Source organism: Crotalus tigris, unplaced genomic scaffold (genome assembly GCF_016545835.1).
Source record: "Crotalus tigris isolate CLP2741 ecotype Arizona unplaced genomic scaffold, ASM1654583v1 scf7180000017701.1507938, whole genome shotgun sequence".
Classification (NCBI taxonomy): domain Eukaryota; kingdom Metazoa; phylum Chordata; class Lepidosauria; order Squamata; family Viperidae; genus Crotalus; species Crotalus tigris.
In genome coordinates, this window is record NW_024096577.1 from 1,191,593 (window position 1) to 1,205,082 (window position 13,490).

At 42.7% G+C, this 13,490-nt stretch overlaps 1 protein-coding gene across 3 annotated transcripts in view; it reads right to left on the reverse strand.

Moving 5' to 3' along the window:
• Nucleotides 1-13,490, reverse strand: part of RANBP3 (RAN binding protein 3) — a 42,012-nt gene that overhangs the window by 8,331 nt on the left and 20,191 nt on the right. For all 3 annotated transcript variants that reach the window (XM_039338521.1, XM_039338520.1, XM_039338523.1), the window contains exons 4-12: nucleotides 12,801-12,887; nucleotides 12,010-12,075; nucleotides 9,702-9,794; nucleotides 7,328-7,434; nucleotides 6,712-6,828; nucleotides 5,404-5,507; nucleotides 5,179-5,257; nucleotides 3,113-3,215; nucleotides 379-503 (exon numbers count right to left, since the gene is read on the reverse strand). In XM_039338521.1, the coding sequence (XP_039194455.1) occupies nucleotides 379-503; nucleotides 3,113-3,215; nucleotides 5,179-5,257; nucleotides 5,404-5,507; nucleotides 6,712-6,828; nucleotides 7,328-7,434; nucleotides 9,702-9,794; nucleotides 12,010-12,075; nucleotides 12,801-12,887 (881 nt within the window). The remainder of the gene's footprint in view (nucleotides 1-378; nucleotides 504-3,112; nucleotides 3,216-5,178; nucleotides 5,258-5,403; nucleotides 5,508-6,711; nucleotides 6,829-7,327; nucleotides 7,435-9,701; nucleotides 9,795-12,009; nucleotides 12,076-12,800; nucleotides 12,888-13,490) is intronic.

Sequence of the window (13,490 nt, forward strand, 5' to 3'; positions counted from 1 at the left end):
AAAAAAGGTTGTAATGTGGAGCAAAACTCACTTAACAACTGCCTCACTTAGCAACAGAAATTTTGGGCCCAGTCGTAAGTTAAGGACTACCTGTATTCCGTACCAAGCAGATTTTTAACATGCAGAAGGTTTGAAAGAAAAAAAAAAAAACTAACTATATTAAACCCCTGACGTTTCTGCCAGATTTAAGGTTGTGCCTGTTCTGAAGTTTGGCTGAGAGAAGGTGCTCTGGGCTTGTACTTGTAACCCCCCCCCCAAGTGTGTGTGAATAGGTTTTCTCCACAGCATACACCCACCCTTCTGGCAAGCAACACAAAGTGAAACAAACATCCTGGGAGTTGCCCAAGCTGAGCGCTGACTTTTGCGGGTCCTACTCACCTGTAGCACATTACTCTCAGCTTCCTCTCCTGTGATTACTTCTACCTTCTCCAGGAGACATTTCCTGGCCGTTGCTTTTGTATAGGCTGCGGCGGACTCAGCAAGTGATTCTGAAATATTGTTGGCTGGAAAGAAACGGAAGAAGGTTAATATGCGGGAAGCCTTGACTTCCAAACCGTTTGTGCATTTCCACATATTGCAAAATTTTGTTTTAAGAGATGAAAATAAACATAGTGTGATCAATCGCAAGGGAAAAAAAGTATTATGACTGTTGGCACATCTTTCATATTGGAAGTTCTCATTTAGCGACCCAGCTGCTTAGTGACCAAAGTTACAATGGATCTCCCCAAAGCTACTTATGACCCAATTCCAACAGCTACCTCCCCCAGTCATGTGATTACATTTTGGGTGCTTGGCAACCAACTAGCACAGTGATGGCAAACCTTTTAGAGACCGAGTGCCCAAACTGCAACCCAAAACCCACATGTGTCGCCGGGTGCCGGGTAGCCGTGACCTTTTGGGTGGGCATGGTCAATTGGGTGGGCATGGTCAATTGGGTGGGCGTAGCTGCAGTGGTAATGGCAGACTGGGTGGGACTAAAAAGTTCAATCAATCAATTCCAACTTTGCAAGATCTTTTTTTTCCCACGAGAAGTTGAAATTGATTGATTGATTTTTTATTTTTTTTTTTGCACACAGCGGTGAAGGCCTAAAGCGAAAAGGTTTTATAAAACCCAGCTAAAGGCCTAGGACTGGGACGACGGCATGTATGCCTATAGAGAGGGCTCTGCATGCCAAAAATTTGTCACCATGAAACTAGCATATACAGCCATTTGCAGCGTCCTCTGATCTCATGTCTTCAATTTAGACATTTTTGCCAGTTTCCCATATTAACTTCCGGTTTTGAGCAAAAAAAAATACCCATCGAATAAAATGGGTTTCCTTAATGACTGAGGCAAAAAAGGTTATAAAACCTGGTGCAGTCACATGGTAATCCACTTAAAAACTGGCACAACCTATGACTATAAATTCTGGGCTCAATTACAGCCGTAAGTTGAGAACTACCTGTATCCTTTCATGCATAGCTTGGATGTATAGAAGATACAAAAATACCCACAAAGTAACTTTTCTCCATGAAATTTAGTTACCAAATTTGTTATACTATAGAAATAAATGAATATTCTGTTTAAAATGAATTTAATGCAGCAAAAAGAATTACAGAGCAACAACTAACCTACTTACCCAACCCACACCCACACCCTGCCCCCCAGCAACAGAAATAGCTTCAATAAAACTGCTGTATGAGCACTAAAACTAATCAGTCTATTGCTGGGATGCTAAATATCCATGACACATTCTAGCCCAGGAATCCAATTTGTGTAACAAAAAACATGGGTCTCTAAATTATTTTTAACTATAAATTTAATTATAAATTTGGATATTTTAACATATCCAGAACACATTTACTAAAATAGTGAAGTAACAACTTCTATCATTTCTAAAAAAAAAAAGGAGTCCTTGTCAGTGCAAGTTACTCACGTTCTGAATCTGATATAGCAGTGGTGGCGAACCTATGGCACGCATGCCAGAGGCGGCACTCGAAGCCCTGTCTGTGGGCATGTGTGCCATTGCCCCCGTGTCAATGCTGCAAATATTGTATATTCTTGCTTTTGACAATATGTAGAATTATCTGTTAATTATGGGGTTAATACAGAGCAGAAGGAGGGGTTGGGGGTAAAGCCCGGGAAAGAAAGAGGAAGAAAACATTTGACCTTCACACTAATTGGATAATGTGAGATATCACAGCTAATTTAGGGAGGGAACATGCTGATAATTTAACTGCTCAGAGGAAAAGAACTTAGAACCTAGCATTCCTCTGTTGTGCCTGTGCCGAGATTTTGTAACAATAAAAGACTTTTAGGAAAATAAGTGCCTGGAAGTTCTTTGGAATGTTTCATTAGCCGGAACCACAACACCCAGCCCCGTCTCCCCCTGCAGCCCCCTCCTCACCAGCAGCCTCCCGGAGGAGAATCTCCCCCAAGCACGGCCTACGCAGAGCAGCACAGCCAAGAACATGGCAGCTGGGATGCAGGGACAAGACTCGCGTGCCGATGATGCTGCGGGATGCAGGCGGGGCTGCCATGGCACTGCAAGGCCACCTGGGTGATCTGCTGCGGTGGGCCGTGGAGGCGGTGAGTAGCCCTGCAGGGGATGGGACGGGGCGGAGGATGGTCGGGCTGGGGGGTGGGACGTTTTTTGGGCACTCAGTCTCTAAAAGGTTCGCCATCACTGTGATATAGCAATAGCACTTAGACTTATATACCGCTTCACAATGCTTTACAGCTCTCTAAGCGGTTTACATAGTCAGCATATTGCCGCCCCAATAATCTGGGTCCTCATTTTACCAACCTCGGAAGGATGGTATCTTCCTGAATCAACCTTGAGCCAGTGAGACTCGAATTGCTGGCAACTGGTAGTCAGCAAAGTTAGCCTGCAATACTCCGTTTTAACCACTGTGCCACCAGGGCTCTATATAAAATTACTTTAAAGTTTTCATAGGTGTCCCACTCCAAAGCGATGGTACTTTGTTATATCTTCATCACTTAAGTCACAGGGGCTTCTGAAAGTTGCAATAATGGAACTTAAGGGCCATAAGTGGTTGTGAGACAGAAGCTGTCTAGCAGGTCAGCTTGAGGGAGAGAGGGAGGGAGGGGGGGGGACTGTTGTTTGTTTACCTTTTTCTGGTGTGGCTTCCTGTGATGAAGATTCAGAGCCAGAGTCACCAGTGGTGTTTTCCTTGTTACTGTCTGTGCTGAGCTCACTTGATTTGGGTGGACTCTACAAAAACGAAAAAGAATAGGGCCTAAAACCATTACCAACATTTCAGGCTTAAGGCAGTATCTTAGGTTATTTGTCTGCAACATATAGGTTAAGAACGGTCACTGGGACTGGAAATTCCATCACTATGCAATGCAGTCATAAAGTTCCATCGCATGGCTGCATTGCTGATAGCAAATCTTGGCAGTTTCCATTGCCATCGTTAAGTGAGGATCACAGGTCATTAAGTGAGAACTTCTCTGTAACTTCCTATAACCAAAGTCAGGGGGAAGCCAGTAGAAAATCGCAAGTTCCAGACAGTTTGCATGCAGGCTGGCAAGCAGGCAGGTAAGCAGCTGCTGCTGGGCGTGGGGAGTGCCTGGAGGTGACCGACACAGTATGGCAGGACTGGGGTTGACTTACCAGATTGACTTGTGATCTTCCCTGCTGGCCTCTCCATCAACTTTGCTTGTGGGAAGCCAACAGGGAGGGTTGCAAATGGTGATTACAGGATGCTGCAACTATCGTTAACTGGGAGTTGGCTGCCAAGTGCCCAGATCATAGTCACATGACCGTGGGGGTGCTGGGACAGTCAGAACTTGGGAGTACCAGCAACAGCACTTAGACTTATATACCACTTCATAGTGCTTTACAACCTCTCTAAGTGGTTTACAGAGTCAGCATATTGCCCCGAATCTGGGTCCTCATTTTACCGACCTTGGAAGGATGGAAGGCTGAGTCAACCTTGACTCAGTCAGGATCAAACTGTTGGCAGTTGGCAGAATTAGCCTGCAATACTGCATTCTAACCACTGCGCCACCACGGCTCTTTTACCAATACCAGTCACAAATAATACTTTCAGAACTGTTATAACTTCAAGCATTTAGCAAACCAATTAATAAATCATCAGTATCTATTTGGGTGTAGCTCAGGCTTAGCTAATAGCTAATTGAGAGTTGATTTTGGTGGACTCAGAGATGACGTAGAGCAGTGGTTCTCAACCTTTTTAATGTCACGACCCCCAACTGGTCATAAGTCGAAGACTAAACCAGTCGTAAGTCGAGGACTAAACCGGTCATAGGTCGAGGACTACCCAACCAGTCGTAAGTCGAGGACTTTCCCTGCCCGGGAGTGCCGCGCATGTGTGGTGCCGCCCCCTGCGCCGGCCGAGGCGTAGCTGGCAAGCGGCAGAGACGGAGCAGGCCGACCACCGGCTGGGCCACCAGCTGGCCCAGCCCAAGGGAGGTAAGGCACCCGCCGGAAAAGGGGGAAAAATGGCGGACAGCCTTGCTTGGCGACCTGTGTGAAATGGTCGATCGATCCCAAATGGGGTCGCGACCCATAGGTTGAGAACCGCTGACGTAGAGCTATTTGTGAAGCTGAAAACATTTGCTACCTAAACTCCTGACAGAAAGATGAAGCAAGGCTAAATGTGAGGAACAGCTGTTTTTCTGTTTTACAGGATAGCCTCTGCTTCAATATTTATCCTACCATTCTCTACCTAATATCTGTGCAAGTGATGAGTGACCATCTAAAGGCTGCTACTGGCATGAGTGCACCTATGGGTGAGAGTGCTAATTCCATCCTGCCATTAGATTGCGGCCTGCCCCCAAGTCTATACACAGGGACAACAGTATCTCATCCTGGGTTCTTTGCAATCAGCTGGCAGAAAGCAGCCACTCCAGAACTCTAACACAAAGTACCAGCAGTCACTATAAAAAAAGATTGGCTCAAATCCCTACTCTACTCGAAAATGATCTTGGCCTATCGCCCTTATTCTGAAGGTAACACATGGGTTTGGAAAAGATAATAGGCAGAAGAAGAATTATATATGTTGCTGTGGCTGCATAGCATCGTTGCAGGTTTACAAAAATATAAATCAGGCATGAACAAACTGTAGCGCCACAGACACTAGTGCAGCTCCAATGAGTAGAGCAACATATATCCAAATCCATAAAAGCCCTCCAAAGCTGGACAGACTTACCAGCACTCTTTCGCTCATATTCTGCCCAAATACAAATTTGTTGGTGGAAGCATCGGCACTGTGTGTAGAGTTTTCTAAGCTGGAAGGAGAGAAATACTCTTTACAATTTGATGGAAAGAAAGCAAACCCTGCCTCTTTACACCCACAGTCCCTCTGCCACTTTGCTTAAGGAAAGGAGAAGTGAAAAGCAGTGAAAGTGAGGAAGTTGCTGACATCCTCCCCCACCTGGAGCTGATATACTGCAGGAAGTAGTTTGTAGCAGAAGGCATCTCAGAGCTTGGGAGCCAGGTGTTTTGCACATCAGCTGATTCATCCCCTTCATCTCCTAGCTGGGATAAGATGGGTGGCACTGAGATTGGGTAAGGTTCAGAGAACAACACAAAGCACAAATGTATATAAAATACTGGAAACTGCTTTGGATTAGTTAGCTAATTGGTCCATCTTAGAGTAGTATTGGATCCTCTGATTAGAAGCTGCTCTGAAGGAGTTCCAGCTACTCTAAAAGGCTCCCAACAGCCTTGAACTGGAGATTCCAGAGCTCCAGTGATGGAAATTCTGCATAACCTCCACCACTAAGCAAACAACTTGCTTCAGGTATGCAGAGATAGAGAGCTAGAGAGAGAAAGGGAGAGAGAGGGAGAGAGCAGGGGGGAGAGGAGGGGGAGAGAGAGGTTTACTCCCCATTCCATCTTCCATTCTGTTGTCTCTCTCATACAGACACTGATTTATGAAATAGCTGGAATGAAGGAAGACTGTTTTAGAATATAGCTCCTGAACAGAAAAAGAACAACCCTTCAATTAAAGTTGGTGCTCAAAATCAAGAGTAGATATGGAGCCTGAAGTTCTGTAGGAAGAAAGCCAGTCACGCAAGTGATACAATATATAATCTTCGATTCTAAGAACAATGCTTACGATTCATTTCTATCCCTCAGGGGTGCAGAAAAACTTCCAAGAGTGGCCCCAAAAATATGTTATGCAGGAGTCAGTATCAGAGATTCCAAAAGATCATTAAGTTCCACCTCTCCTTAATGAGGTAGGGTCACAACTAGTCTAAGCCTAAGCCTAAGCTAAGTAGAAGTTGCTTCATGTTAATGTCTAATAACAACACTTGAGTGTCTAATTACAAATACGGACCTATGGCAAGCATTCTTCCTTTTCTGATTGGCAGAAATTTACAGAATGAGGATAGTTCATTGACTGCAAATTTACAGAATGAGAATAGATCGTGCACAATTTTTCAAATCGTGACTGCCCTCTCTAGGAATGTCTGTGCATGATTAACCTGAGAGGGCAATTGAAAGGAATCAAACAGAACTGCACATCCCTTATCTAGTGCATCACTTAGCTATGAATGGCAACAGCTTTCTGGAGAGCCTGAAGCAGAGACAGATTCCTCTCCCATCATGATCCACTCAAGAATATATAACCAAAGCATCAGGAGTTGAAGGTTCTGCCTAAAACATGGGCATTGCCGCTGAGCTATTGCCCCCTTAACGTTTACCAGCAGTACCTGGACCCAAACTGGAAAAATACCTTCACTCTGTCTCTTAGGTTTTGCCCAAACACAAAGGATTGCTGTGTGTTCTGCTCTTTTTCACATTTTTCAGTATGTGAAGCATTGTTGGGTTTATTTTTCTGGCATGGGTTCTCCTAAACAAGAGAGAAAGGGGGAAGGGAGGGAGAACATAACCACAAGAAAAAGAAACCAGTGAAGAAAACTAGAAATGTGATTCCCTCCCCCTCTTCCCCTTCAATCTATTAAAACAATTTGGGCTAAGCTGGGTGTACGTGACTGGTCCAGGGTCACACTAAAAGTCTCATGGCCCAGCATGGACTTGAAGCCAGGCTTCATAGGTCAAACACTCAAGCCACTGTGCCTCACTGGTTTATCTGGAATCCACTATGCCAGAAGAGCAAAGGAATCTCGGGTACGGGATAATCAGTGGAGAGAAAATGCCATTTTCATATTTCATTGGAAGTAACAAACACAAATGTCCAAGAAGCTATTGGGAGTCCAGTTCACCTTGGAAAAGACTTTACCAGATGGCCCCGAACAACACAAACCCCGGTGCTGAAGCAAAAGAGCAAGAGACCCACCAACCTCCTTCCCAGATTCCATCTATTTCCCAAATGCCATCAACAGACTCACCATTTCTTCTGAATCGGGACTTTTCGGTATGGTATTAGTTGTGGGTTCAAATGTAGCAGCCAGAGGATCTGGAGGGATACTTACACCATTGGTTCCACTGCTTGGAACTATGATAAGAAACAACATGCAAGATGTAAAGGCTATCGCACCTTTATTTTTTGACCTTGCACTAAATCTAATATTACTCTGTATTTGTTGTAGAGATGGGAAGCCCAGATAGCTGGACCAGTTAGTACGTAACACTGTTAAACGTAATAAGTGAGCAGAGCTCAGTAAGATGAATTTGCATTGGGTCTTTCTAGTCTAACATTCTTTCGCTTATTGCAGTGTTTCCCAAACTTGACAATTTTAAGGCATGTGGACTTCAACTCCCAGAATTGGGAGTTGAAGTCCTCATGCCTTAAAATTGTCAAGTTTGGGAAACACTGGCTTATTGGATCACTCAGACAAATAAAAAAAACCTACAAACAGGACATGCCAAGATTACTTGAAATTTTTTTTGCAAAGGATTCACTGTCCACTGATTTTTTTTCAAAGTGATAGGACTTGATGACTCGATGACATTTCCCACCCCAAAGAAGTTACAGCTCATTCCTCAAAAATGAGGAAATGAGGAAAACCCAGTTCTGTTCTTCAGCTCCAGCTTCTGTTATATACTTCAACATGTACCCTTTAAGAAGGTCAATGCTTCTCTTTTTTCAAAAAGAGAAATATAAAATGATGCATCCAATATTTCCTCAGTACCAGGTAACATGGTTCTAGCAGCCTTGCAAATATTTCCATAACCCAGCCTTTGTTTGCATATCTTTATCAATCATCTGTGACTTGATACCCCCCCCTACACACACACACTGACGGGTATACACATATAACTTTAGATAAACACATGATATTCTGCTTGGAGGCAATTTACACTTGGATATTTAGAAACTGAGATTTATTGTAGTTTTGTGAGTCACTTTGCACACTGCTTCATGAACTGAAAAGCGAGCCGTTTTATACAGGGTCAAATTATAATTTCATCTAGACCACGGGTGTCAAAATCACCACGTCATGTGATGTGTCGCGACAGATTGTGACTTTTTTCGTATTGCTGGAGCTGGGGTGGGCGCGACCTCCGCATGATGCAACCAGCCCGCAGGACAGCAGTTTGACACCACTGATCTAGACAAATAACTAGCTTGCTGTGATTTTTAGAGGTGTTTCCTATTATTTATATCCAAAACACTAGTTTGCCTTCCAGTCTTATTATAGATCAGTGGTGGTGAACCTATGGCACGCGTGCCAGAGGCGACATTCGGAGCCCTCTCTGTGGGCACACATGCCATTGCCCCAGTCTCGTCTCCCCCCTACGACACCCTCACCAGCAGCCCCCCTAGAGGAGTCGCCCCTGAGCGTGGCCCACGTGGAGCAGCGCAGCCAAGGACATGGCAGCCAGGCAGTGTAGACAAGACTCTGCCCTCACGACCCATCGCACACAGTTGATGCTGCGGGGTGCAGGCAGAGGGTGTGACTGCCATTGGTGCTGTTGGGCTGCCTGGGCGATCTGTGGCGGGCCCTGGAAGCGGTGATTGGCCCTGCGGACAGGCAGGGTGGGGGACGGTGTGGGGGCAGAGCAGTGGCACAGCAGGGGGTGGAGCAGAGGCGGGGCCAGTTTTGGGGCACTCGGTCTCTAAAAGGTTCGTCATCACTGTTATAGATTATATTAAATTTTCCACAAATCCTGTGCATTGACAAAAGACTTATTCAAGAGTCAGTTTGGTCTGAGGTTAAGGCATCAAGTGAGAAACCAGGAGACTGTGAGTTCTAGTGCCCCCTTAGGCATGAAAGCTGACTGGGTGACTTTGGGCCAGTCACTCTTTCAGCCCAGCCCACCTCACAGGGTCGTTGTTGTGGGGAAAATAGAAGGAAGCAGTGTGTTCATACTCTTGGCTTATTTATAAAAAATAATAAAGGCGGGATAAAAAATAAATAAAATATTTATAAAACAAATATAACTCTTCGAGATCCTAGTAAATTATTTTTTTTATAAAAATCTGTGTATTATTCTAATCCCTTATTCTTCCACGTTGTCATTTGATGAATTCTAATCTGATTGTAAAAGCTCAGATATATCTGCGTGGGTGTTAAAGGTAGTCTATGCTCATCTTCCATATTTGAATCATAATTTATGTAAATTCATTTTTACCCTCTAAAATACTATCATCCAGTTGCTAGGATATCCCCTTCATTTTGGAAAATCAACCGAAACAGTGGGTAGAATTTGAAAATATCATAAGATACCTATAAACACTTAAGACATTTACTCCTTCAAAAGGTCTTGCCAGCTTGAAATTTATCACCCTGAATAAAGAGATTACAGAGACTAACTTGCCTGTTTGTGAAAAAGCTTTTGGCTGGGGAGCTTGCAATACTGCTGGGCGCAAGACACTTCGCTGTTGTTCCTTCGGTTTCTGACTTGGGACTCCTGAAAATGAAAGCAAGCAATTCTTTCTTTGACTCTTAGCACTGCTCGCATTGGTAATGAGAAAAAAATCAGCAAAGGGTGAACAGCAACAAACAGTTTGCCCTGGGAATGAGTTGTGTTAAAAATACAGGACTATGGTAAAGGATTTTGAAATGTAAGCTTCAGATAATCTAAAAGGACATTATATAGAGGAGTGTGAGTGGAGAGCAGAAGCAGAATTAATATTTTGACACTGCAGGAAAGCAGATGCAGGTTAAATATTTCTTGTATATACAAAATTACTCTATAGTTTAAAACAATATTACAATTCAGTTTAAAACTTCAGGCTGAATTTCAAATGTCTAGAAATAGGCAACCTGTTTGCAGAATAAGCTGTAGTATTAGAAAAACGAAGCAGCCCTTGGAAGTAGTACAGCTGCATCTTTTGCTTTCCAGAACAGCCACTTTAAGAACAAGAGCTGATACAGTTCTACAGAGGGATTACTGAGTCTGTCATTTGTACTTTCATAACTGTCTGGTTTGGTACAGCAACCAAACAGGACAGGTACAGACTTCAATGGATAGTTAGGATCGCAGGAAAAAAACAACCCCAATTGCAACCAGCTTGCCTTCCCTTGAGGACCTGTATACTGTACGAACCAGAAAGAGGGCTGAGAAAATATCTACAGACCCCTCACATCCTGGACATAAACTGTTTCAACTCCTCTCCTCAGAATGTCACTACAGGGCATTGCATGCCAAAACAACTAGACATAAAAACAGATTTCCCCCCCATGCCATCACTTCGCTAAACACCTAATTCCCACAGCACTGCCTTATGCCTTAAGATTTCTAACCATGTAAGCAAGGCTGCATTGCTATTATCTTCCTCATCTTCCTCATCTTCCCCTCTTTCCTACTGCTCCCATTGGTATCTTACGATTTATCACTTCTTGTCTGCATCTTATGGTTTATGGGTTGTGTCTTAGGATTTATGATCTATGACTTACCACTGTGTTGTTTGTATGGACACTGAGAACTTATGCACTGGCGACAAATTCCTTGTGTGTCCAATCACTCTTGGCCAATAAAGAATATTCCAAAACATTCCAAAAGAGTGTGATAAAAAAAGGAATAAATGATATAAACAATCCTTAAAACTTTCTGGAATGGCTTAATATTCTGGGTGACCACTGTACTCCATTCGTGTATGCCCGAATTGATGAGCTGAGATGCAGAGCATTTGCCTCCCTAGATAATGTTTATACTGCAACTAATCAAAAAAAGTGCTTAGGCAGTGGGAAAAATGATAGGTTCTGTCCAACCTCCAGTGATGAGTCTCCCTGACTCTTCCAGAATATCTCCAAGATCCAGGAAAAACATAAATGGACCTTTCAAATTGATTGCATTCTATGTTTCTGATTTTCCTGAAGAATCTAGGAGGAGTTAAGAATTTTTTGTCTGTTGCTCATCCTTTACTGAACAATAGTTTCTGAAATTTTATGTTAAGGGTAATTAAAATCTACAAGGTAGGTTTTAGCCTACACAGTTGTACTGAAAGATCCCAACTTTCTGATAACACATTCTCGGCACTCTCTCTAAAATGCAATGCCTGAAGAGTTAAACCACATTTCAAAGTACTTCTTAGCCATAGTAAAGACAGGGCTTAAAAAGCATAATAGAACCAGCAGAGTAGTATCAATGAGAAGTTAAGATGATTATTTTAGGAAGATACTACAGGTAGTCCTCGACTTACGACCACAGACGAGTCAAAAATTTCCATTGCTAAGTGAGACACGTGAGAGAGTTTTGCCCCATTTTACGACCTTTTTTCCACAATTGTTAAGTGAATCATGATAAGTTAGTAATATAGCTGTTAAGTGAATCTGGTTCCTCATTGATTTTGCCTGTCAAAAGGTTGCAAAAGGTGATCACACGGCCTTGGGACACAGTAATGGTCGTAAATATGAACCAGTTGCCAAGCATCTGAATTTTAATATGATGATAGAGATGCTACAAAAGTTATTAAGTGTGAAAAATAGTCATAAGCAACTTTTTTTCAGTGCCGCTGTAACTCTGAACGGTAAGTCAAGGATTACCTGTATTAAAATACATGATTATTAATTTATCTATTTATAGTTTACATGTTTAGATTTATAGGCTGTCAATTTTTAAAAATCCTCTACTATCTTATACCTTTTGTTTTCCCTCCATCTCACACAAAGCCATCGCTTACCTGCACTTGGTGCCTGGCCGTGGATGAGAGTCGGTGGCTTCAGTCTGAATCCAATGCTCTTTTCCTCTGTAGTGCAAAATAATAATAAAAAAACATAAGATAATTGCACAAGCTGTACAATGGGAGAGGCAATGGCCAAGATTCTAATATTTTGCCCAATGTTATTATTTTTTCAAAAGGAAAAAGAACCAGAAATCAAAAGATAAGTTTCTTATAAAAGGAGCTTTGGTGGCACTGTTGTTAGAATGCAGTATTGGAGTTGATCCTGATGAGGCTCGAAGTTGACTCAGCCTTCAATCCTTCCAAAGTTGGTAAAATGAGGACTCGGATTGTTGGGGACAATATGCTGACATTATACACTGCCCAGGGAGTGCTATAAAGCACTATAGGGTGTTATAAAAGTGCTATTCCTATTGCTAAAAGTAATAGAGATGGGATAAAGATCTAATAAATAAATAAAATAAATAAAAACATGCTGAGCTAAAACTAACCAGAACCAGCCAATATTATTAGAATAATGCCAAGCATCCTGATGATTTTATACAGCATTTTTCTGAGTAATGTGTCTAAATAAAGATTTTCTAAAAAAGGCCACTAATTCAATGTTCTTCTAATTCAGGTTTATCTAATTATGAAGTGAAATTTAAATGTACAATATACCTAATGGCTGTGTCCCTATTACCTCTAATTTTCCTCAAGGCACTGTTTAAACATGCATTCATTTCTCAGGCAAAGCTGGACAACAGGAATGGGACAAAAAGAGGCAGATCTAGGAATGGTTTTTTCTTTACCTGGCTGTGAAGGAGGAAACTGTGTTAATGAAGACGTTCTTTCCCGTTTTACAGGAGGACAGTAACCCCCATCTTCTCGGTCAGATTCTGTAGGGAAAGTCAGTAAACAGAAGAAGTAAAAATATAGCCCTGGCAGGTAATTCGGATTGGATTCTCACCCACTCAAGTGGCAATCTAAGCTAAATAGGCCTGCAATAGATAGTTCCCATTGACTGATCCTGTTTTCAAAGACAAGGCCATTTCACAGCTATTTATCCACAGAGGAACCCTGTCTTTAACTTTCTCCAAATGTCAGCATTGCTACACCCCTTCTTTATACATCAGTGTACAATTAACTTACGGCAATTGCTACCAACTGGTTTTACTGAAGGCAACCATCCATGAAGACTAAATGGAACTTCCCTATTTAGAGATGTCTTTTCTCTACGTCAGGTTTCTCTAGATTTGGCAACTTTTAAGACCTGTTGCCAGAACTCCCAGAATCCCCAGCAGCATGGCTGGCTGAAGTTGAAGTCTACAAGTCTTAAAGTTGCCAACTTTGGAGACCCCTGCTCTAAATACTACATGATTAGTCAGATAGAAAACATTACGGCTATCAAAACTATTCATTGTTAAGCTAACCCAGTGGTTCTTAACCTGGGCGATATTGCCCCCCAGGGGGCGATTTCATTTTTCAGGGGGGCGATGGAA